This window comes from Myotis nattereri (genome assembly GCF_964212035.1).
Source record: "Myotis nattereri genome assembly, chromosome: 16".
Lineage (NCBI taxonomy): Eukaryota > Metazoa > Chordata > Mammalia > Chiroptera > Vespertilionidae > Myotis > Myotis nattereri.
The window spans coordinates 46,704,253-46,726,741 of record NC_138091.1 but is presented as its reverse complement, the minus strand read 5'-3'; the positions used below and the strand labels follow the sequence as shown (position 1 = coordinate 46,726,741).

General features: G+C 46.3%; 1 protein-coding gene across 2 annotated transcripts; it reads left to right on the top strand.

Annotated features, from left to right (window-relative positions):
* The first annotated feature begins 5,879 nt into the window (after positions 1-5,879).
* SNX11 (sorting nexin 11) lies at positions 5,880-22,427 on the top strand. Of its 2 annotated transcripts, XM_081108862.1 has the most exons (8): positions 5,895-5,955; positions 9,242-9,296; positions 9,747-9,833; positions 10,124-10,224; positions 11,719-11,814; positions 12,272-12,484; positions 13,167-13,242; positions 22,030-22,427. In XM_081108862.1, the coding sequence occupies exons 2-8, from the start codon at positions 9,273-9,275 to the stop codon at positions 22,039-22,041; spliced, it is 609 nt and encodes a 202-aa protein (XP_080964988.1). In that variant the 5' UTR covers positions 5,895-5,955; positions 9,242-9,272; the 3' UTR covers positions 22,042-22,427. The 2 variants fall into 2 exon arrangements, with proteins under 2 accessions (XP_080964987.1, XP_080964988.1); XM_081108861.1 differs by lacking the exon at positions 22,030-22,427 and having other exon boundaries at positions 5,880-5,955; positions 13,167-15,119.
* Positions 22,428-22,489: the final 62 nt, after the last annotated feature.

The window sequence follows — 22,489 nt, the reverse complement described above, 5'->3', positions numbered from 1 at the left end:
GTCCGAAAGATGAGCCACTTCTGGAGAGTAATTCACATTCTCAACATTTTTGAATCTTAACAGGTTTCTCACCAGAACTTTACAAAATCTCCAAAAATCTCTGAAATCCTTAATTCCCTCCTCCTCAAATTTCTGTCTGTAAGGCTCCTACTTCTCAGCCTTTAGATTACTTTCCTTTGGAGGTCTTCCCTGACTCATCAGACCAAGCATGTCAAACTCAAAGGCTAACACGGGCCAAATAAACAAGGTTTAAGTGTATGTGGGCCGCTAAAAAACAAAAGCTTCAATTTTCATAGAAACGTAGGTTTATTTCGATAGAGACATGCTGAATACAAAGGGCTGAAATAAATGAGTCATTAACATAAAATAAGAACATTTAAATAAAAATTAATATTTTTTCTTAAACATTAACTTACCACACACTGAAGAACTGCACAAATTAGTAAGTGTAACACAAATAAACCTACTCTTTTTGTTCTCTGAAAGCGAAATATCTCCTGTTGCACACACCAAACAAGTCAGGCCAAGACTAATGACGTGGCAATCGGCTGCTAAAATACTAGTATTCACTGCTAGTATTAGTGGAGAGAAATAGTGCGCCTGCAAGTAAGGCCCATCAGGGAAATAAATGCAACACAATTATAGTAATCAGTCATTAGCGAACATTGTAGTTCATTATTAATAATTATGTATAACAGGATATTGTAAAAATTAAGTTACAAAATTTTTATTAAAACGGTTTTTACATACCATTATGTTGGCTGGACCGCAAAAATATTCGTTATTGGGCTGCCTATGGCCCTCAGGCTGCGAATTTGACGTCCTTGCTTTAGACTATGCTAGGTCCCTCTGGTCGGTGTCATCATGGCATCTTGAATTTACCCTTTTTATTAGCTGTGCCAAAGGATAGCATTAGCAAAGAATCCCCTTATCTTCATGAGCACTCCACCAGTCACCCCAAAGAAACAGAAATAGGCAGAAACCGTGCTTGTGTCTAAGGTTCAGAAATAGCCAAAGAAAAACCAATGAATAATAAGTAGTAATTAGTAAACGTTTACTGTGCACACAGATTGAAAGACAGTTTGTGAACTGGGAGCACTCAAACCAAAACATGGAATGAGGCTTAGAGGTATATTGTTGTAAAGCAGTACATTAGTGGGAAAGCAATGACTTTATTCTTCACAGTTATTAGTTACAATACTAGAATTTCCTTAAATGATAGGGAATTGGTCAGCGCTTACCTCATATCAATCTTGGGAAACAGTTCAAATTTTGCTTATGATTTCCAGAGGCATAAACAAGAGACTCGAGTTAGTCTTACAAAGTAAGCTAAGTCCGGCCAGCATAGCTCAGTGGGTGAACATTGAGGTTAAGGTTCAATTTCCAGTCAGGGCACATGCCCAGGTTTGGGCATGCAGGAGGCAGCCAATCAATGATTCTCTCTCATCATTGATGTTTCTATCTCTCCTCTCCCTTTGGCTCTGAAATCAATAAAATATATATATATATATATATATATATATATATATATATATATATGTAATTTGCCATCTCAACCACTTTTATGTGTACAGTTCGTGGTCTTAAATACATTCATAATGTTGTGCAACCATCACCATCACTCATCTCTGTAACTCTTTTCATTTGTAAAATTGAAACTTTATACCCATTAAACAGGCAAGGGGAAGTAGGCAATGCAGGCTGGGGTGGGATTCCATTGATTGGGTGATAAGGTTGTTAATCTTTCCATGATAATAGGCAGTTCTTGAATGAGAATGGACCACATTCCAAGGTTGATGCCAAGGTCCTAGAGGCATACAACTCCCAGCCAGGTTAGAATGTCCTTTCTTTAACCAGAATTAGGCAATCACGGTGAACAGAGCATGATTAATATTTCCCATAACCATAGCTAGTCCCAATATTCTATTTTTGACCCTAACAACGTAAGTGGAATTATAATATTTGTCTTTTTGCGACTGGCTTGTTTCACTTAGCGTAATGTTCTCAAGAACATTATGGATATATGTTGTCATATATGTTAAAATTTCCTCCCTTTTTAAGGCTGAAGAATATCCCATTGTATGTATATATCACATTTTGCTTACCCATTCCTTCACTGTTCCACACTTAGGTAGCTTTCACATTTTAGCTATTGTGAATAATGCTGCTATGAACGTGGGTGCACACATATTCTTCGAGAGATACCATTTGCAGTACTTTTGGTTACATACCCAGAAGTGGTTCTTATGGTAAATCTATTTCTAATTTTTTTAAGAAACTGCCGTACTGTTTTCCACAGTGGCTGCATCAGTTTACATTCCTACCAACAGTGCAGAAGGGTTTCAATTTCTCCTTTCTAGATGCTTCCAACTGTTTTTTTTAAAAGTAGCCATCCTAATGGGTGTGAGTCTTTGTTTCATTTTGATTACTACTTTGAAATTCTATTGTTAAAGATTTATTCATTTGGGGTTAACAAGCACCCTTTTAAAAGGCAAATACACTTAAGAGCTCTTACTTTCCCGCCCCATCAGTCTGATCCTCACGTGACTGCCAGGTAATAATGGACGGTAAGAAAACCTACACTTCTCAAATCATGCACCCATATCCCTGACATTGATAAGTTTTCTCAAGAGAAGGGATCACTGCTTGGAGAGGTACTTATATAATTTGCTAGCATTTCTGATATGATAAGGATTGGCCCTGGTATCAAGTGTTGGAAATTGTTTTTTTGTTTTGTTTTGTTTTTTAAATATATTTTATTGATTTTTTTTACAGAGAGGAAAGAAGAGAGATAGAGAGCTAGAAACATTGATGAGAGAGAAACATCGACCAGCTGCCTCCTGCACATCTCCCACCGGGGATGTGCCCACAACCCAGGTACACGCCCCTGACCGGAATCGAACCTGGGACCCTTCAGTCCACAGGCCGACGCTCTATCCACTGAGCCAAACCGGTTTCGGCAAGTGTTGGAAATTGTTGACAAAATAAGCTCGAGATAGGGGATCAACTGTTTGTGAAACCTATATTACACTCAAATTATTTAATAAATGTATTAATATTCCAAGTGGGTGATGCAAAGCTAAGCCCTTATATTCTTTTTTGTTTGTATATTCTTTTTTTAAAATATATTTTTATTGATTTCAGAGAGGAAGGAAGAGGGAGAGATAGAAACATCAATGATGAGAAAGAATCATTGATCGGCTGCCTCCTGCACGCCCCCCACTGGGGATCGAGCCCACAACCTGGGTATGTGCCCTTGACAGGAATTGCACCTGGGACCCTTCAGTCCGAAGGCCTACGCTCTATCCACAGAGCCAAACCGGCTAGGGCTGTTGGTATATTCTTTAAAATATAAGCTCCAGGAGGTCAGAATATTTTTCTGTTTGGCTCACTGCCAAAAACAGTTCTCAGCTCATAGAAAGGGCTCAATAAATATTTGCTGAGTGAATGGATACATACTGCAGATATACTCTGTGGTTTTCCAAGTGTAGTCCATGGAGTCTGAGAGTGCCAGAGACAGTTTCAGAGAGTCTGCATGGTCAAAATTATTTTCCTGGTAATATTAAGACATTACTTGATCTTTTCCATTGTGTTGACATTTTCACTGATGGTACAAAAGTAACAGTGGGTGAAACTGCTGGCAGCTTAGCATGAATCAAGGCAGCGTGGCATCAACTTATAGCAGAGTCATTGCATTCTTCACAGCTATACTTATGCAAAAAAAGAATTAAAAGGCCACTTTCACTTAAGACTACCCTTGACGGTACAAATTATGAACTTTATGAAATAATCTCTTTCCTAGAATATGTCTTTTTAATCTTCTCTGTGATGAAATGGAAGATGTACATAAAGCACTTTTGCTGCTTGCTGAAATATATAAGGTTGTGCAATTGTTTGAGATGTGTGGGTTAAACTAGCTGCTCTTTATAATAGAACACAACTTTTTTTTTGAAAGAATGACTGGCAGAAAAACTATGGTTATTCAGACTTGGATATTTGAATGAAATAAGCTTTCATTCAAGGAAAATATTTCTATTTCAATATTTGAGCTTTCATGCCAAAATGATAACTTGGGAAATATGGTATTCACCAAAGTGAGGTTAACAGCTTCACAAAATTGATGACATCAGTGGTTATTTTAATAAATGTGATTTTTAAAAATATTGAATGAAATGCATCAATATTTGGGAGATCTGTATAACTCAGTAAACCAGTATTTCCCAAATGGTTTCAGATACCCCACTGCAACCAACCTTTAAGAAATTACCATTTGTTGAGCTTTGCTAGTATCAAAGAAAGATATCCACAATAGAGAAGGCTAAAAAAATCCACGTGAGACAGGATTTTCTTCATTTCCTAGACCAAAATAATATAGTACAACAGAGAATGGGGAAGCAGAGAATTCAGCTGTCTTCTATTAAGTCAGACATTAAAGAAATTTGCAAAATTGTAATACAATGTTACTCTACTCCAGCGGTTCTCAACCTGTGGATCGCGACCCCTTTGGGGGTCGAAGACCCTTTCACAGGGGTCGCCTAAGACCATCGGAAAACACCTATCTAATTACATATTGTTTTTGTGATTAATCACTATGCTTTAATTATGTTCAATTTGTAACAATGAAATTGGGGGTCACCACAACATGAGGAACTGTATTAAAGGGTCGCGGCATTAGGAAGGTTGAGAACCACTGCTCTACTCAATAATTATTAACAAGTGTAGTTATAGTTCATAAAATATATTCTCTTTTCATGTAATGGTTCATTATTATTGTTTTAGGTTAATTAATAAATATTTAAACTTTTTAAATTAAATGTTGTGAAGTGACATAGGTTAATAAAATTATACAGGTTTCAGGTATACAATTCTATAATACATCACCTGTATTGTGTGTTCACCACCCCAAAAAAATGCTTTTAAATTTTTCCAATTTAATTTCTAACTTGGTGAATATCCCACATAAACCAAAGCTGCTTGGGGGGCTTTAAAGATTTTTAAGCATGCAAAGGAATCCCGAGATCAACAAGTGTGAGAAGAGCTGCTCTGAAGTATGTCAATAATCTTCACGTTAGCGACGAGGACATTAAGGCTTACAAAGATTTAGGACCACCCGTTACAGGCCACGGGGTCAGTGTGATGCTGGGTATAGCACCTAGCCCTTAGCTCCGGAGCTTGTATTGGGGACCGTAACTTTCTCCTTGATATTATCTTTGCTAACAAAATCGTTAAACTGGTAGTTAAAGAACATCTCAACAACATAAAGAAGTCTTCATCGCCTTCAACGGATTGTTCTTTCTCACTAACTAGCAGCCCCATCCTGCTTTGGGCTTGTTTCGGCGAGTGAAACGTGTGTCGCCGATCCATTTCAGTCCGCGTTTTGGCTCTGACAACCTGTGGTTTGCGAACCTGAGTCCCGGTCTTCGTGATAACTCTACCGGCTCACCTGCGAACTCTCGGGACTTTGCGGGGCTCCAGAAACCGGGGCGCCTTCTTCCCCGATCCTCCCACACTCAAGACCACGCTTTGCGGAACTGAGAGCTCGGTGACAGCCTCCTCTCACCCCCGGGCTCCCGGGCCCCTCTTTTTAGACCTTTAATGACGCTCCCTGGACGCTGATTGGCTGGCCTGACTACGGTGGGCGGGGCACGGCCCTGAATGGCACTTCAGAGTCGGGTCGCCCCTCACCGGCGTCCACCCGGCAGCACCCGGATGAAATGGTTCGGGGTCCCCGACTGCCGCCAGGGCCTGGGTGGGACCCAGCGCGCCTCCGGGGGAAGCGGGATCGCCCCTAAGAGCCCGGGCCTGCGGGGGCGGGGCGTCCTGGGCACCGGGGATTGGCGTGCCGGGCGCTGCCTCCCGTCGTGCACTGGGGTGCCGGCACTCACCCGGAAGGAGAAGCGGGGACCGGCTATATGGTGGGGCGCTGGCGCTGTGGCGAGTGGGTGCTGCTGTCAGGTGAGGGGGCGAGGGCGGGCCGGCCGCGTGGGGGCGGTGGGCGTGCGGGGAGACAGGTCCTGCTCCGGTGAGGGCTGGGGCGTGAGCGGCAGTAGTGGCGCTGGGGATGGGGACCTCGCTGGACTTCCTAGGACTGTCTCACCTTCTGCATAAAGGCTGTACTTGCTCAGGATCCCGGGGAGGAAACCCAGCTTTTCCATTTATTATTATTATTATTGTTGTTATTATTATTGATTTGAGAGAGAGAGAGAGAGAGAGAGAGAGAGAGAGAGAGAGACATCACTTTGTTCTACTTATGTACACATTCACTGGTTGCTTCTTGTATGTGCCCTCACCCTGGGATGGAACCCGAAACCTTGGCCTATCAGGTAACCAACTGAGCTAGCCCGCCAGGCCTTCTGTTCATTTGTACAGAAGTTTAAAGCATCTTTCCTTCCCACTCTGCAAGCTCAGTAGGCAAAGGAGAACGACTGTGTGGCCCTTTGCTCCTAGGTGTTAAGAATGAAGGGGTGTGTGTGTGTGTGTGTGTGTGTGTGTGTGTGTGTGTTTGTGGCCGGAATAAACAGGTTTGGGGACATTTACCCAAACGGTTACGCCAATGGGTATTGGCAAGTGTTTTAGCTTGTGGTCGTCTCTGTGACTTACCTTCTAAGGGGAAGGATCGGCAAAGGACAGAGGGACAAAAGAAGGGAGCACGGCTGGTTGGTGAGAACACACGGAGGTTGGTCGGACGCGGGAGGCTTCTTCCACCGCCTGCGGGTGGGTGTTCAGGAAGAAGAGCTTTTTGAGTTGCCAGCTGGCTCCAGAATGAGCTAGAAGGGATGGAAGTCTTTGTGGCTCAGTATAGTTTTACCACCGGGTTGTTTTTTTTGTTTGTTTTTTTTTTAACCTGTCTCTTGAAGTTGTTTAAATGGGCGGGAAAATGGTGGAACTAAAGCCTTGAATTGTTATGACATTGGAAAGCTTCACAAAGAATCTACTTTTGTAAACCGCAAAAAGGTGGGTTCTGGCTGGAGTTCTTGGTGCTGGTTCAGGTGGAGAAAGTAGAGGAAACCTCAGATGGGATTGAATGGACCCAAGAAATGGCGTTAGCACCGAGTTGCGTAAGGAGCTGAGATAATCGCGGACTCTATTCTTATTTGGGTGACAGGGATCCATCTCCCAGATTATAGAGCTAAAGTTCACTTCCCTTTTCCGCTCCAAAGAACTGAACTCCATCTCCTTCTGAGGAGTGGCTTCATGAGGAGGAAGCGAATGGAGAATGGAAGTTACTACTTGACGTCTGGGTTTTTGTTTGTGTTCCAGTGTGCTTTTAAGGAAAGTTACATTGGAAACTTTCTTAGTGCCCTTCTCATTTTAGATTCAAGTACACAGCATCTTTGGGGTCCTAGGATTTGTTTAAAAGCCAGTTTACAGCTATTTGTTTCTAACTGGTATTAGCCCCAAAGGAAAGGAGAGGAACTTGCACATGGAGGTGGTGCAAGCTCTTCCTTAGGCAACTCTTCTTGAGTCCGAGAGTGCTGACCGTTTAGTTACTCAATTATAGTCCTTAATTTGGCAAACCTTTCAAGGCACAGGAGACGTCTGAGCTCCCCCGAGCTTGTGGGTGGCTATGATTTCCTCGGCACTGTTTTTCCTGTTGTTACTTTCGTGAAAAGACATTTCAGAATCTTTTAACCTGCTCCTATGTTGGCAGTTTACCAAACGCCTGAAAAGAAAAGAGAAAGAAATATTTTTAAATCGGAGGAGGTTAATGGTTCACAGTGAGTTGGCCTTTTTTGGTCACGGGCATTTGACTACTTACATCGAGATTTTGCACATCAGTTGTTTTGGCACTGGCATCACCTACCTTTCCGTTCAGGACCCCTTTGCAGTGGTGCCTGCATCCGATGAAAAAGCAGATTGTCAGCAAGAATACTGTTTAAGATGGTATTGCCATCATAAAACCTTCGGGTGGCTCGATGGTGTAGCCCAATTTTGTCACATACCATGCAGTTTTGTCTCTGAGTGCAGTGTCTGTGTGTGGAGAGACCTGGTATACTGGGAAGAATTGGAAAAGCTGTTTGCGCTGCAAATTTTATGGTGTAAATGAGTTTCCCTTCTCCTGAAACATTTGCCTTGTGTTAGCAAAACATAAGATAGAAGGAAACTCATTACACACTCTCCTAATGGTAAGGCAGAACTAATAAGGGAATGTGTTTAAAATTAATTGTGGGAATGTAAAAACGAGTGGGTGCGAATGGGAATGGGGGGAGGAGAGGGGGATCTTAGAGATAGGCTTGTTTTCCCCGGAGCCAGCCGGGATCATTTGTTGGCAGTACGTATTGGCTGAAGTCAGTTTTCATTTCAAGGTAAATTGAAAAGGGAAATTAAACCTTATTGTTCCGCTCTTAAGAGAGGAGAAGGGGGCGCAGGTGGCAGCCAGGGGCGGATGCTGTTGGAGTGGTTCTAGGAGTAATAAGATTAGTGCTGTATTTTAACAGAAGGTGACATCATGGGCCCCTTTGGACTTGAGTAACCCTGTGCTGCAACCTTCATGGTCCCCCTGTCGGAGTGGGCCACGTCGCTGCACATGCAAACTGCCGCCGCGGGGGAAATCGGCAGCTTAGGCTTTAATGAATCTTTACAAAGGAGTGGAAACATCCTGAGTCGCCCTGTGCAGCTGTGGGGTGTTTGGGCAGAGGTACGTGTCCAGCAAGGAGATCATTAGAACCATTGGCTTGGGTTCTGGAGAACAGATTAGATAAGGGAAGATCAGCACTGGGCAACCCATTCTGGTGCTCCCGTTGCTCTCCAGCGCTGACTTATCTCCGGGGAGGTGACTGTGGCTTAGCACGACAAAGGGAGACTGCTGTTTGGTGGGGTTTGGCTGTCCCTGAGCAGCCAGGAGGGGGCGATGTTAGGCTCACTCGCACAGCTGTGCTGTGTGCCCCCGCAAGACACTGCTTTTTGCCTGCAGTCTTCAGGCAGAAAGGGTTTGCCATGGAATCTTGTTGCTTGAGGCGAACACTGCACAGACCAAACATGCTTTGGCTAGAGGTGGCCTACTGAAGGGTTTGGCCATGGTTTCAAAAGGGAGGCAAATCCCCCAGGGTTTGTCGCGGTCATAGAGCTAATGTGGTGAATTTGTTTTTGCTTCCTCTTAAGTTTTACGTTAGAATGAGAATAGGTGCCTGGTTTTCCCCGGAGGGTCCATTAAAGTTTTTCAGGTTTTTTCCCTGGTAAAGAGTGATAAGAATAGAAGCACACTAACCATGATTGTTCCCTTGTCATTGCGTCTCCTCAGATGTTTTCTTGCAATGGGCTGTTGATGTAGGATGTTGGAGAACCAAGAGCAGGAGGTAAGCACGTGGTCTCCACAGAACAGGTGGGCGAACGTTGGAGGGGATTTGGGAAAAGGGGCAAATCATTGCTTCCTGGTACCTTTCTGACGGTAATACCTAGGTGGTTCGAAGAGCTCAAAATAAAAACGGGAGAGGGAAAGCAGTACGAAAGGCATTTCTGGGAGATGAGGTTCCATTTTGACTGACTTTCCCATTTCTTAGACTGCACTAGAATGTAAGCTACACGAGGGCAAGAATTTTTGTCTCTTATTCATGTTCTACCCTCACTGTCTTAGAAAAGTGCCTGACACACAATGGGTCAATAAATATTTGTTGAATTCCATGAGTAAATGGACAAATGAATGAAAGTTGGTGCCGTCTGTTTGGAAAAAATCTGGCAACCTGAGTTGTCAAAGCTGCCGTGCTGTGTGGTTGAGACGAAGCTGAAGGCGCATTTCTTGCCTCCAGGAGGTGATCACTGTGCGTGTTCAGGACCCCCGGGTGCAGAATGAGGGCTCCTGGAATTCCTACGTAGATTATAAGATCTTCCTCCATGTAAGTGCATCAGACTTCTGTATTGGGATCAACATTTGCCGGGGCTGCGGGATAGTGCTGAGACAGACCCTGTTTGTGGATGTTTTTGCCAGGCCCGAGACAGAGGAAAAGGAGGGAGGAGAGGAAGAAGAGCTTGGGGTATGCCTGAGAGTTGGCTGCAGGCTGCCTGGTGGAGCCTCTGATCGGGACGGTGGCCTGGTGGCTTAGATCCTCAGCGAGAGCGATGACGGGGAGTTCGTGTGATCCTGGTCTTTTCCCACTAAATCCTCTTCATGTACTTTCTCCTGTAGACCAACAGCAAGGCCTTCACTGCCAAGACATCCTGTGTGCGTCGCCGCTACCGTGAGTTCGTGTGGCTGCGAAAGCAGCTACAGAGAAACGCTGGTTTAGTGTGAGTCTGCTCTTGCTTCCTTCTTGGGTCTGAGACTGGCTTTTTAGGTGCTTACGTGGGGATTCCAGTTTACAATGAGGAAAACGTGGCGACATGCCAGGCCCTAAGGAAACTGAGAAATCTGTTCTTAAATTATGTTTTCCAATTAGTGAAAAAAGTACAGAACACTTCTTATTTCTAGGTTTTTTGATCTAAGAGTGCCATAGAAATGTAAAAAATATTTTTCTTTTTTTGTATGTATTAGTCTAGGGCTAAACACATGTTCTGCTAGCATTTTAAATGTGCCTATCACTGGTTATCAGAAACTTTTTAGCACCTGGACTTCCTTGACAGATGGTGATCCTGTCCATTTCACTTGTAAAAATTGTGATATGTGTGTGTGTGTGTGTCTGTGCAAAGACCTTTTCAACAGACTGAGAGCCTTAAGAAAGAGTATTGTTCACTCCTCCCCTATACCTCCCAAATAAATCTAAAAACTGGAGACAATTTAGAATAGTGATTCCACCACAGAGCGGTCACTGAATGTTCTGGTGACGGATGGCCTGTTAATGACCTAGCCAGTTAATTACCATGTGGGACTGATGAGGCCGTTGTCATGGGTCAGGCCTTCATAAGCCAGTTGGAAATCCCCCTGAAAAGTTGGGCATCTCTAGCCTTGCTGGTTTTTGTTGTTGTTAATCCTCACCCGAGGATGTTTTTCTATTGATTTTTTTTTTTTTAGAGAGAGTGGAAGGGAAGTAGAGAGACAGGGAGAGAGAGACATCAATGTGATAGAAAACCATGGGTTGGTTGCCTCCTTCCTTGCACGCATCTGACCAGGGCTGGGGATCTGAGCTAGGGATCGAGCCTGCAACCAAGGTATGTGCCCTTGACTGGAATTGAACCTGGGAACCTTTAGTCCACGGGCCGACGCTCTATCCATTGAGCCAAACCCGTGAGGGCTGTTTTAAATATTTTAAAATATTTATTTATTTTTTTTTTATTGATTTTTAGGAAGAGGAAAGGGAAGGGAAAGAGAAACATTGATGGGAGAGTGAAGCATAGATTGGCTGCTTCCTGCACGCCCCCTACTGGGGATTGAGCCTGCAACCCAGGCATGTGCCCTGACCTGGTTGAGCAACACAGGCTGGGCAGTAGCGTGGTGTTTTGAAGCTATAGATTTGGTTCAAATACCAGCTCTGCTGCTTGTTAACTGTGTGGCACTGGGAAGTTTTCTCAGCTGCTCTGATTCTTTTCCTTGCTAGTAAAATGAGAACACTAATATCTTCCTCACGGAGTTTGGAAGGATTAGTGAAATAAGGTTTGTAAAACATTTAGCGTAGTGCTTGAAACATGGTATGCAGTGAGTCATTGTTAGCTTCCCACCCTTGCCACCTTATTAAAAGCTATTCGTAGTGATTTGTGCCTCTTTTTAGGGGATGTCCTTGATCAGGGCTGATATGACTGTCTTGCATGTTACACTTACCTTGAGTGTTAAATTATGCGACTCCACAGGCCTGTACCGGAACTTCCTGGGAAGTCAACCTTCTTTGGCAGCTCAGATGAGTTCATTGAGAAGCGACGACAAGGTCTGCAGCACTTCCTCGAAAAGTGAGTGAACATGGCAGGCTAGCGCTTGCCTTCTGAGGTAGGGGCAGGGACGGGCGAAGGTGACAGGCGGGGTGGCGCATTGAGCATACATTGGGGGTAGACCCTTTCCTTGTACTCTTCGTGCTCACTCAAGCCAGAGTCTTCAGAAGATGGGGTTGGGGCCTGGCCGGCGTGACTCAGTGGTTGAGCATCGACTTATAAACCAGGATGTCACGGCTCGATTCCCGGTCAGGGCACATGCCCAGGTTGCAGGCTTGATCCCCAGGGTGGGGCGTGCAGGAGGCAGCTGACCAATGATTCTCTGTCATCATTGTTGTTTCTATCTCTTTCTCCCTTTCCCTCTCCCTTCCTCTCTGAAATCACTAAAAAGACATTTAAAAAAAAAAGGAGAAGATGGGGTTGGGGAGAACAGAGCTTCAGGGTGATGCGCGTGCTGTCCTACCTGTGTTTGCCCCAGGGTCCTGCAGAGTGTTGTCCTCCTGTCGGACAGCCAGTTACACCTCTTCCTGCAAAGCCAGCTCTCCGTGCCTGAGATAGAAGCCTGTGTCCGGGGCCAAAGCCGCACGACCGTGTCTGACGCCATTCTTCGCTACGCTATGTCCAACTGCGGGTGGGCCCAGGAAGAGAGGCAGGGCTCTTCTCACTTGGCTAAAGGAGACCAGCCTAAGAGGTAACCAAAGCTCTCTTTTTTGAGACTTGAGGAGCTAGGATTACTGTAACCTGGGTCAGGGAGCTGTCCATTTGATAGAGAAAGTCAAGTCACAGCATTGGTAGTGTTTCAGAAGAGGCCTTCTCCTGCTCCTGTGCGGCTCTCTTACTCAAGCCAAGGGATGGTGGTACCCATCCCTGGGTAGCAGGCTCTCTTCTAGAAACCTGGGGAGAAAGACGAGAAGGCTTTCTTATGTCCTTTATCTTCCCCCTGCCCTTAAAATAACTTTATTGAGAAATAATTCACATTCCATAAATTTCACCATTTTAGTGTACAATTCAGTTATTTTTGTTCATTCATGAAGTTGTGCAACTATTAATCACCATAATTAATTTTAGAACATTTTCATCACCCCAATAGAAACCTTGTACCCATTAGCATGACTCCCCATTTTCCCCAACCCTTAGTTCCTGGCAACTACTCACCTACTTTCTGTGTCTCTGGATTGACCTATTCTGGACATTTCATACAAATGGATCCTTTTATTTAGTATATTTTCAAGGTGCATCCATTTTGTAGTGTGTATCAGTACTTAATTCCTTTTTGTGGCTGACTAATAATCCATTCTTTTGTTTGTCTTCACTTGTGTTTTTCCATTCATTTTGTTTATCTGTCCCTTCTTTTCCCTTTCCCACTCTTCCAGTTGCTGCTTTTTTCCAAGATCGGGCAGGAGTAGTTCTCCCTCAACGCCTCCTGAGGAAGAAAAGGACCATTTTGAGGTGTGGGCTCCTGTTGTTGACTCTGAGGCTCCTTCCTGGGAAAGCCCCCCTCTCCTTCCCCCTACCTCACCATCATGCTGTGATTTTGCAAGACCTGATGAAGGACCCTGTGCTCCCCAGCCTGTGAGGAGGTCTTTGGGAGGGGACCACGCTCTACCTTTGGATCCTAGTCAGTTAGAAACAGTTTTAGAAAAGTGAGTTCTGGTCTGAGCTCTGGGTTCTGCTCTGAAGTGGACAGAGAAGACGCAGGCAAGGGGATGCAGGCACTTGGGTGGGATTGGATGGACCTAGGGCAGTTGGGGAGGTTGGGCTGCTTAGTGTTTTACAGTTGCCTCTGCTCAGGTTGATTGCATAGAGGTTGGTCACAACAACTCCTTAAACTTCCTCCATAGGAATAAACAGTATGCAGATGTTTATAAATTAAGCATAAGATCCAGGGGCTGTTGATTTTGAATAGAGTCCCATGTTTACTCCCTTGGGAGCTGAGTTTCTTTAGATGTTTGTTATTGGGCCCCTGAGCACTGCCTCAGGTTACTAGTTTGGGGGACCTGTAAGTGGCCGATTTTAAGCTGCCATACTGAATATTGTCCCAGCAGAAATGCTTGTGTAGTTGTATTCCCACTGGCTCTGTTTTGCTGCAGCACTTTGATTCTGGGAGGCTGGCCTCTTGCCTACCTCCTTGCATGGACAGGGTGGTGAGTATTTATTCTCCCACCTCCTTGCTTTTCCTCCACTAATACCACTGAATGGAATGGTGCTGTGACTCCTGTCGCTAGGGTTTCCTGTATATTCCAAGGCCTCAGCCTGGCTGTGTGGGGCCTGAGACTCACAAAACAGGTCACGGCCACCACAGAAGAGAAGTGGCTGTTCGCAGCTGAGGAAGGGCAAACAGCTCAGGGAGCTTTGTTTTGGAAAAGGCTGTCCTGGGCTGCCACTGTCTCTTCTGGTTATAAAGCAGAGATGTGAGCATCTTTTCTGCAGGATAGAATGAGCCCTTTCTTTTTTTGAAGCCCCTTTCCCCCCTTAGTACCAGCTCCCTGCCTCCCGGGGCTTCCGCCACTACAGTGCCCCTCTGCGGCGTTGCAGGGCGGCCATATGTTCGGTCCAGTGGGGCGCAAGGGTTTTGTTTCTTTCTGGAGAGAGGCGCTGGGGCCGGAGATGAGGAACAGCGCGCCTTCCTTCAGACAATGAGGTGAGGCGTTCTGCCTCCTGCTGCCATCCTTCCTCTCCGCTGAGAGCCGGGGCCGGAAGGGGATTGTGCCGCTGGCATTCGGCATTGCTCTGCCCTTGGGTTTGCGTGTGGCTCCTCTCGCCCACTCCTCCCCCTGGCCGTCCCTCTGCGCTCTCTTACCAGCCTGTGCTGTGGGACTGTCATGGCATTTAGTTCAGAGTTGAGGGGCTTTGGCCTGAAATAAAATTCAACTATTTAAGACTGTTGTTGCAATTTGTGTCTAACAAGCTGTAGCAGAGAAGGAGGGAAGGAAGGCTGGCACTAGTTACTTTCATAAATCATGAATTTATCAGCGTGGAAATAATGGTTCAGAGCTGTGCACTGCAGCTCCTGCATTGAGTGCAGCTCCAGTTCACTACTGGAGGGAGGATCCAGAGAGCCAGGATCTAGCCCTTCTCACAGGTATGGGCATGAACCTTGTTAGGTATAATTTACCTGATGCTGCTTCCATCCTCGAAGCCTGTCTGAGGTGCCAGGTGCTGAAAGAGAAATAAAGTTTGTCAACAGGCAGATGCAAAGCCCTGGCTGGGACTCATCTCTCTTTCCTGCCCGCCTCCCCTGGGTCTCCCTTTATATGATGCAGCAGAGCAAGGCGAGTAGAGAAAACCTACAGAGGCAAATCCAAAATGTCAAAAGAAGTTCATTTAAAAAGGGGAAAAAAAACTCCATACACAACCCTCACAAAAACCCGACAGATGCTAAGCTAATGGCATCCGTTCTGCCGATTGGTGGGGATGACTCATGAATATTAATGAGTCCAATGCTCCAAATGGTGCAGCTGTGAACCCAGCTGTGCCTGAAGCTCTCTGATCTCAAAACTTCCAGACAGGAGCCGGAGGTGGTCTGTGTCAATTCCCTACTCAGCCAAAAAACAGCAAGCTGGGTTGGCCTTCTTCTGTTCGCTCCTTTTCGTCTGGAGTTGGTGCTCAGCAGCTAGTTCTGCCAGCAGGGTAGGCTGCTGGGACAGCAGGGGCCATTCAAAGACACGAATGCAATTTTTCTGACTCCTGGCTTTTTTAATGATCCATTAACAGCAGTGTATATAACAGCATCTCAGTTAATCTAAGGCCACGCACCATCCCCTCACTGTCTGGTGCAGAGTTGAGTGTAGGCCATGGAAGGAGATGTGCTAAGAACGGAAAAATTTTTCTAATAATACAGGCCTGCAGTTAGCAGAAAAACAGCAAAAATGGATTTCCTCCTTCATCCAGGCAATGCCATTTGCCTTTATCGTGGTGTATTCTGTCCCTGTGTGTACTCAGGGCTAGTTCCCATGGCAGGTGACCTCTGTGGCCTACTGAGCTGTTTTGTAGAAAGGAAGTATTTTTTTGTTAGAATTCAGGATTGAGGTAGGTTCTATGCCTGATGTAGTCACCATTCTTCCAACAGCTACTTCCATGGCCCAAGTCCAGTCATCTGTTACTCAGGATGAGTGATCACAAGCTCATGGGTTTGGTTTGTTTGGTGGAAGGAAATGTGTGTAGGAGGGTGGAGGGGGAGGGGGTTTTTCTTGTATGAAAATCATAAGTTTCACACACATCATTTTTGACCTTGGTGCCCAATGAGGAGGGCAGAGCAAGTATTGTACTCATTTTCTAGCTGAGGAAACTTTTGAGTTGAGCTGAGCATGGTTTTTAAAAATATGTTTTTAGTCCTAGCTGGTTTGGCTCAATGGATAGAGCGTTGGCCTGTGGACTGAAGGGTCCCAGGTTCGATTCTGGCCAAGGGCACATGCCTGGGTGTGGGCTCGATCCCCAGTAGAGGGTGTGCAGGAGGCAGCCAATCAAGGATTCTCATCATTGATGTTTCTATCTCTCCCTCTCCCTTCCTCTATAAAATCAATAAAATATATATTTTTAAAAAAGCTTTCCCTTTTAGAAAAAATACAAAAATATGTTTTCGGATGATGTTTTTGGATATTCATGTGAGAGGTCTTTTCCAAGCTCTATAAGACAAGGTGTTTCCTCCTAGATTTTTTGTTTTTTAATCTTAAACCACTATGACTAAGAGAAAAAAACCACCCTTCTCTTTTCAGTTGCTCTTAGAAATCAGAGCTCCTCCACGGTTCTGTTTTCTGACTGCTAAGGCCTTCGATCCACACCAAGTCCTAGGCAACTCGTACCCTCTCTGGTAGCTTTGTTTGGGAGGTGATCGTGACTTTTTGACATTAAGTTTGTGAATTTGTTTATATGCCTTAGCTCTTGCTGTATATTCTTAACACCTACCGGTGAGGAGGACAGTGGGCCTGGAGGAAGCAAGGTGGGATTGGAGGTAGAAATGGAAAGACCAGCTCCCGGCCTGCCTCTCGGAGGCCGCAGGAGCATTCAGTCGGCTGGAGTGGCATCTGTGGGTTTATGTGTGAGCAGCCAGCTGAGACTCGGCTAAAGTCAAGCAGATAATCACTGTCGTGCGAGATAGTGACTTCCTCAGTCGAGCTGGGGCAGTGATCCTAAGCCACCCCTCCTGGGTGGCCCTCTGCCAGCAGGGACAGGCTCTGTAGAGGGCCCGTTGCCCAGCTCAAGGTAACCCTTTGAACTGTAGATGAGTGTCCCTGTTCCTGTTCTAACCACTGTACCTTCCTTCCCGATATGGAAGCCCCCCACCCACCTCTTATCTCTCACCTACTCCCTGCCTCAGCTCTTCTAAGGAGCTGTTTTAGGAACTGCCTAGAAGCCCAAGTACGCACGCACACATCTGGCTTCCAGCAGGGCAGCAGGAGCCAGTCCTAACATCTTAGAGCAGCGGTTCTCAAGCTTCCTAATGCCGCGACCCTTTAATATAGTTCCTCAGGTTGTGGTGACCCCCAACCATAAAATTATTTTCGTTGCTACTTCATCACTGTAATGTTGCTACTGTGATGAATCGTAATGTAAAAATTTGATATGCAGAATGTATTTTCATTGTTACAAATTGAACATAATTAAAGCATAGTGACTAATCACAAAACCAATTATATATGTGTTTTCCGATGGTCTTAGGCGACCCCTGTGAAAGGGTCGCTCGACCCCCAACGGGGTCGCGACCCACAGGTTGAGAACCGCTGTCCTAGAGAAATAACTTGGGTAAAATCAGTTCCGCCTTAGTCATGGCTGGCTTTGGAACTGGAGTGCTGGAACCTCAAATCTCAAGATACAATAAATATGGACAATTTATACTCAGAAGAACAACAAGAGCCACACTATTTAGGAGACAGTGCTCCTGACTCAGTGAACAGAGTGAATAATTTTACCTCCTTTTCATTGAGGGGAGACCTGGGCCACTCCCACAAGCAGAGGAGGAAAACAAGGTGCTTGCATAGCAGGGAAAGGGAGGCCTGAATAGTAAACAGGGAGAGATGGGAAAGCCAGAGTGAGAATTAGGGGGTCACCTGAAAGTCTTTAAGGACTTCCCCCCTGGAAGGGCAGGAACATGAGATGCTGCTGTAATATTTGGGTTATGGGGAGCCACCAGCCACAATTACTATCTGTGGCTGTCGAGTCCCTCCTTCCTGTCCCTTCAGCCAGTCACTTTTTTCTTCATACCATAGGTTTGGAATGGGGCAGTCTTTTAAAAAAAAATTTTTGTTAATCCTCACCCGAGGATATTTTCCCATCGATTTTTAGAGAGAGTGGAAGGGAGGGAGAGAGACACATAGAGAGAGAAACATCGATGTGAGAGAGACATCAATTGGTTGCCTCCCACATGAGCCCTGACCAGGCTGGGGATTGAGCCTGCAACCAAGGTACATTGCTCTTGACTGGACTCGAACCCAGGACCCTTCAGTCCGTGGGCCAACACTCTTATCCACTGAGCCAAACCGGCTAGGGCAGGGGCAGTTAGTTTAGGTCCTTCCACGAGTGCTCTAGCCCTGTGTATGTGCCCTCCCTGGTGGCCATGTTGGTGTGGGAAGCCAGGCCTCCCGACATCCCCACCCGGGTCCCTCGCAGAAGGCCCAGGAGAGTGAGAGCCCGGGGCGGTTTGTTGGAGACAGTGCAACCTGCCCAGACGAGACTTAGATATATTCTACCAATTAGGGCACATCTGTTCCAAATGCTGAAAGGCGGGCACTGTCTCTTTAAGAGCCATCCCACTCCTCTCCTTGAGTGATGAGGGCTGGGAGCACAAGGGAGTTGGATGCTGATTAAACAGTCCTACTGCTGAGCTCTGTTAGAAAATTACTGTAATTATGATCTAGTCCCAGCAGAGGGATGAGTTCCAATCCTGCTAATAACCCTTCCAGGTGCCTCAGACTCAGGGCCCGCGGGAGGCAGCCTCGACAGGGCTCGGGCTGGCAGCGGGGCCAGCGATGGCCCTCCTGTCTGGCCTGTGCGGGCGCAGACAACAAAGGCCCTGGACCCCCCATCTTATCTCGGCCTCCTGAGAAGGCAGTGGGTTTTGGTTGTGTTGCGGTTGTGCTTTTGGCGCTTGACAGCTCATGGGAGTCATTTTGTAGGAGAAAACTTTCCCCTAAACTAACATGAAGAACCAGGGAAATCACAGCCAGGAGATGCCAATCTGTCCTGCCTCTCCTCGCTGCCGCCCGGGGGGCGGGGGTGAGGGGGTGGGGAGGGGGGTCTGCGGCGAGCACGGCACCCACCCACTCTGCGAGGCGGGGGAAGCAGAGCGGGCGCCTGGAGCTGCAGCCGTCTTCCCCGCTTGTTCCTATGAACCGTGTTTCTTGCTCTGAAGGACCGTACACAGCATCTCACCTGGTCCTGACCAAGAGTTTCAGGGATTTCTGCCACTGGAAAGGGAAACGGACAGTGCACAGAGCTGGGAGAGAGCCGGTGTAATGCAGCTCTCAACCAGCATGTATGGGCCTATTCATTTGAAAACATCGTTTTTGTAGTGCGAATCTGCAGTGGTGCAGGCCAGCCAGTCTCAGAGGTGCCTGTGGCGCATAGAAGCTCGCTGGTGGTTCTTAAACCCCGAGGAATTCACGGCCTGCGGCCTGTCTTCCCAGCCTAGCCGTAAGCTGCTGCCTGTCACAGGCACAAACTTCTGAAAGGCAGGGCAGTTTCTCTGTGCTTGGTCCTAAGCACACCCAAGTGCCCCGAGACAATGGTTCTCAACCAGGGGTGATTTGGTGTCCAGGGGACATTTTTGTTTGTCAGAACTGGGGGGTGAGGGGGTGGGGGGTGGAGTACTACTTGTCTCTGGTGTCTAGAGACCAGGGATGCTACAATGCCCCCAACAACATAAAATTATCTGGCTCAAAATGTCAATTGTGCCAGGTCGAACCCTGCACTAACAGAGTGAAGCAATAAGCTCCAAGTTTTGCCCTCTCTGCCCCCCAAAACTTCCACTGCATTGCCTTGGAAATGTTTAAAAAAATGATCGCTGCCGAAACCGGTTTGGCTCAGTGGATAGAGCGTTGGCCTGCGGACTGAAGGGTCCCGGGTTCGATTCCGGTCAAGGGCATGTACCTGGGTTGCGGGCACATCCCCAGTGGGAGATGTGCAGGAGGCAGCTGGTCGATGTTTCTCTCTCATCGATGTTTCTAGCTCTCTATCTCTCTCCTTTCCTCTCTGTAAAAAATCAATAAAATATATTTAAAAAAAAATGATTGCCAAGCCCGGCCGGTGTAGCTCAGCACCAAGAGGCCACTGGTTCGAATCTGGTTGGGGCACATGCCAAGGTTGCGGGCTTGATCCCCTGTCAGGCGCATGCCGGAGGCAGCCGATGGATGATGTTTCTTCTCATCGATGTTTCTATCTCTATTTCTCTCCCTCTCTCTCTAAAAAAAATCAATACAATATATATTTTTTTTAAAAAGAAATGACTGCCAGGTATGGAACAGACTGTCAGATCTCAGCGGGAAGGATGGGTGGGTGGGCGGTAATCAACCAAAGACCTTGTATGTATATATGCATAACCCATGGACACAGACAATAGGGTGCTGAAGGCCTGGGGAGGGGGAGGGCAGACTGGAGGGGGTCAATGGGGGAAGAAAGGGAACATAATGTAATGCTTTTCCGGAGGTGGGGATATATTAGCGACAGGCCCAGCGAGGGTGCTTACTGTAGGAGCTTCCAGTAGATGTCGGTGGTGTGTGTGTGCCCCTTGGTGACTCAAGGCAGCACAGTGCTGGACAAGGGTCTGATGGTGGGGGAAAGGGAAGTGTTTGAAGTGTGCTTTCTGCTCCAGGATCAGATGTGGGGGATAAAAGGTGGCCAGCTGCTCACCATCCGGTTAAGAGTGTCTGCAGTGGGGCCAGATGCCCTTGTGGAGGACCAGCACTAGAAGCCTCTCGGCACTGACTCTCATCACAGGAGGCCAGGAAGTGGCACCTTATTGCTCAGCGCCACAAGAAGGCTCCCCTCAGTGGCACTCTGCCAGGTGGAGAGGTGGTGGGTGTGATGGGGCCCCAGGAGGGAATTGAACACACACAGCTGCTGCTAGCCAGCCAGCCCCACAAGCAGCTAGAGACACCAGGCCTCTGAGAACTGCCTGGCGTCAGGCAAAGAAAGCCTAGTTGGCAGGGTTTGCCTAGACACCAGGCCTGCAGAGGAGAGGACTTCATTAGAAGGGACATCGAACCAGGAGAGCCAGGTAATCTTATCTACACCCACTCCCCTGGTGACTGGGCAACTCATTTCGCCTTATTTTTAGGGTGATCCCTCATCCTGGTTTACAGCTGTGCTCTTGGAGTCATTATGAATAACTCCCTTTCCGGCTCTAAGGCAGCGGTTCTCAACCTGTGGGTCCCGACCCCTTTGGCAGTCGAACGACCCTTTCACAGGGGTCGCCTAAGACCATCCTGCATCTCAGATATTTACATGACGATTCATAACAGTAGCAACATGACAGTTATGAAGTAGCAACGAAAATAATTTTATGGTTGGGGCACAACATGAGGAACTGTATTGAAAGGGCCAGAAGGTTGAGAACCACTGCAAAGTGTCTGTTTGAAAAATAAATTATATGGTCATCCTACTAATTGTACCTCACTTTCATCTAATACAATAGTTTTTTTTGGAGAATATAAATATATATGATTTTTGCACAAAATGGGCTACATCTTAAAAATGTATTAATTGGATTCCAAAGGGTTGCAAAAGAATGGTCATTGATTTATATTAATGAAAAAAGAAAAAACCCACCATGTTTTCTGAACAGTTAGTTTTTGATAGGGAAATAGGGAGAATCATTCAAATCCCTCGAAGAAGAAAAATCTCTCTTTAGTTTCAAACTCTCTACCCAATTTCTGTAAATTCAAATGGGAAATGAAATGACTGGACAGGAGGGGAAGGGAAGGGAGGAGCAAGGGACGATGGTAATCCACAAACTAGAAAATTAGTTTGAGTCACTGAGCTGTGTAGCAGGGATAATCCTCTGTGTAGTGGCTGCTTTTTCTAAAGTCAGCCCCGCCGATTTTGCTGGTGGTCTGGGAATTGGCAAATCAGCACCACTCCTGGTGGGGAGACCAGCGGGAGAGCTTTTTGGCCAAAGATTAAAGCACCTCTGTCCCTGACATCTGAGTGTTTGTTCTTAAGATGCAAGGAAGAACAGAAAATAACATACTTTGGTTTCTTTGCTTTTTCATGCTTGCTTTGCTTCAACTCCATTTTTTTCAGGCTGCTTTTTAAAGGCATGAGTGCGTCCCCTCCACCCCACATCTTGCTCTTTGCATCGACATCACTGCTTTATTGTGTCGCAAGTGACTGGCATGGAATGTGGGTTTTGAAAATGTGTCACTGGAGGTGTGTAACTGCGATAGACTATGAGTGATTCAACAAGCAAAGCAGCAGACTGAGAATTTAGAGTCTTTCCAGCCCTAGCCATTGTGGCTCAGTGGACAGAGCGTCGGCCTGCGGACCGAAGGGTCTCAGGTTCAATTCCGGTCAAGGGCACATGCCTGGATTGCGGGCTCGGTCTAACATGCAGGAGACAGCCAGTCAACGATTCTCTCTCATCATTGATGTTTCTCTCACTTCCTCTCCCTTCCTCTCTGAAATCAATAAAAATATATTTTAAAAAATAAATAGTCTCTCCTTTCATTTCCTCTCCTACAGCAGATTTGTGTGATTTTTGTCG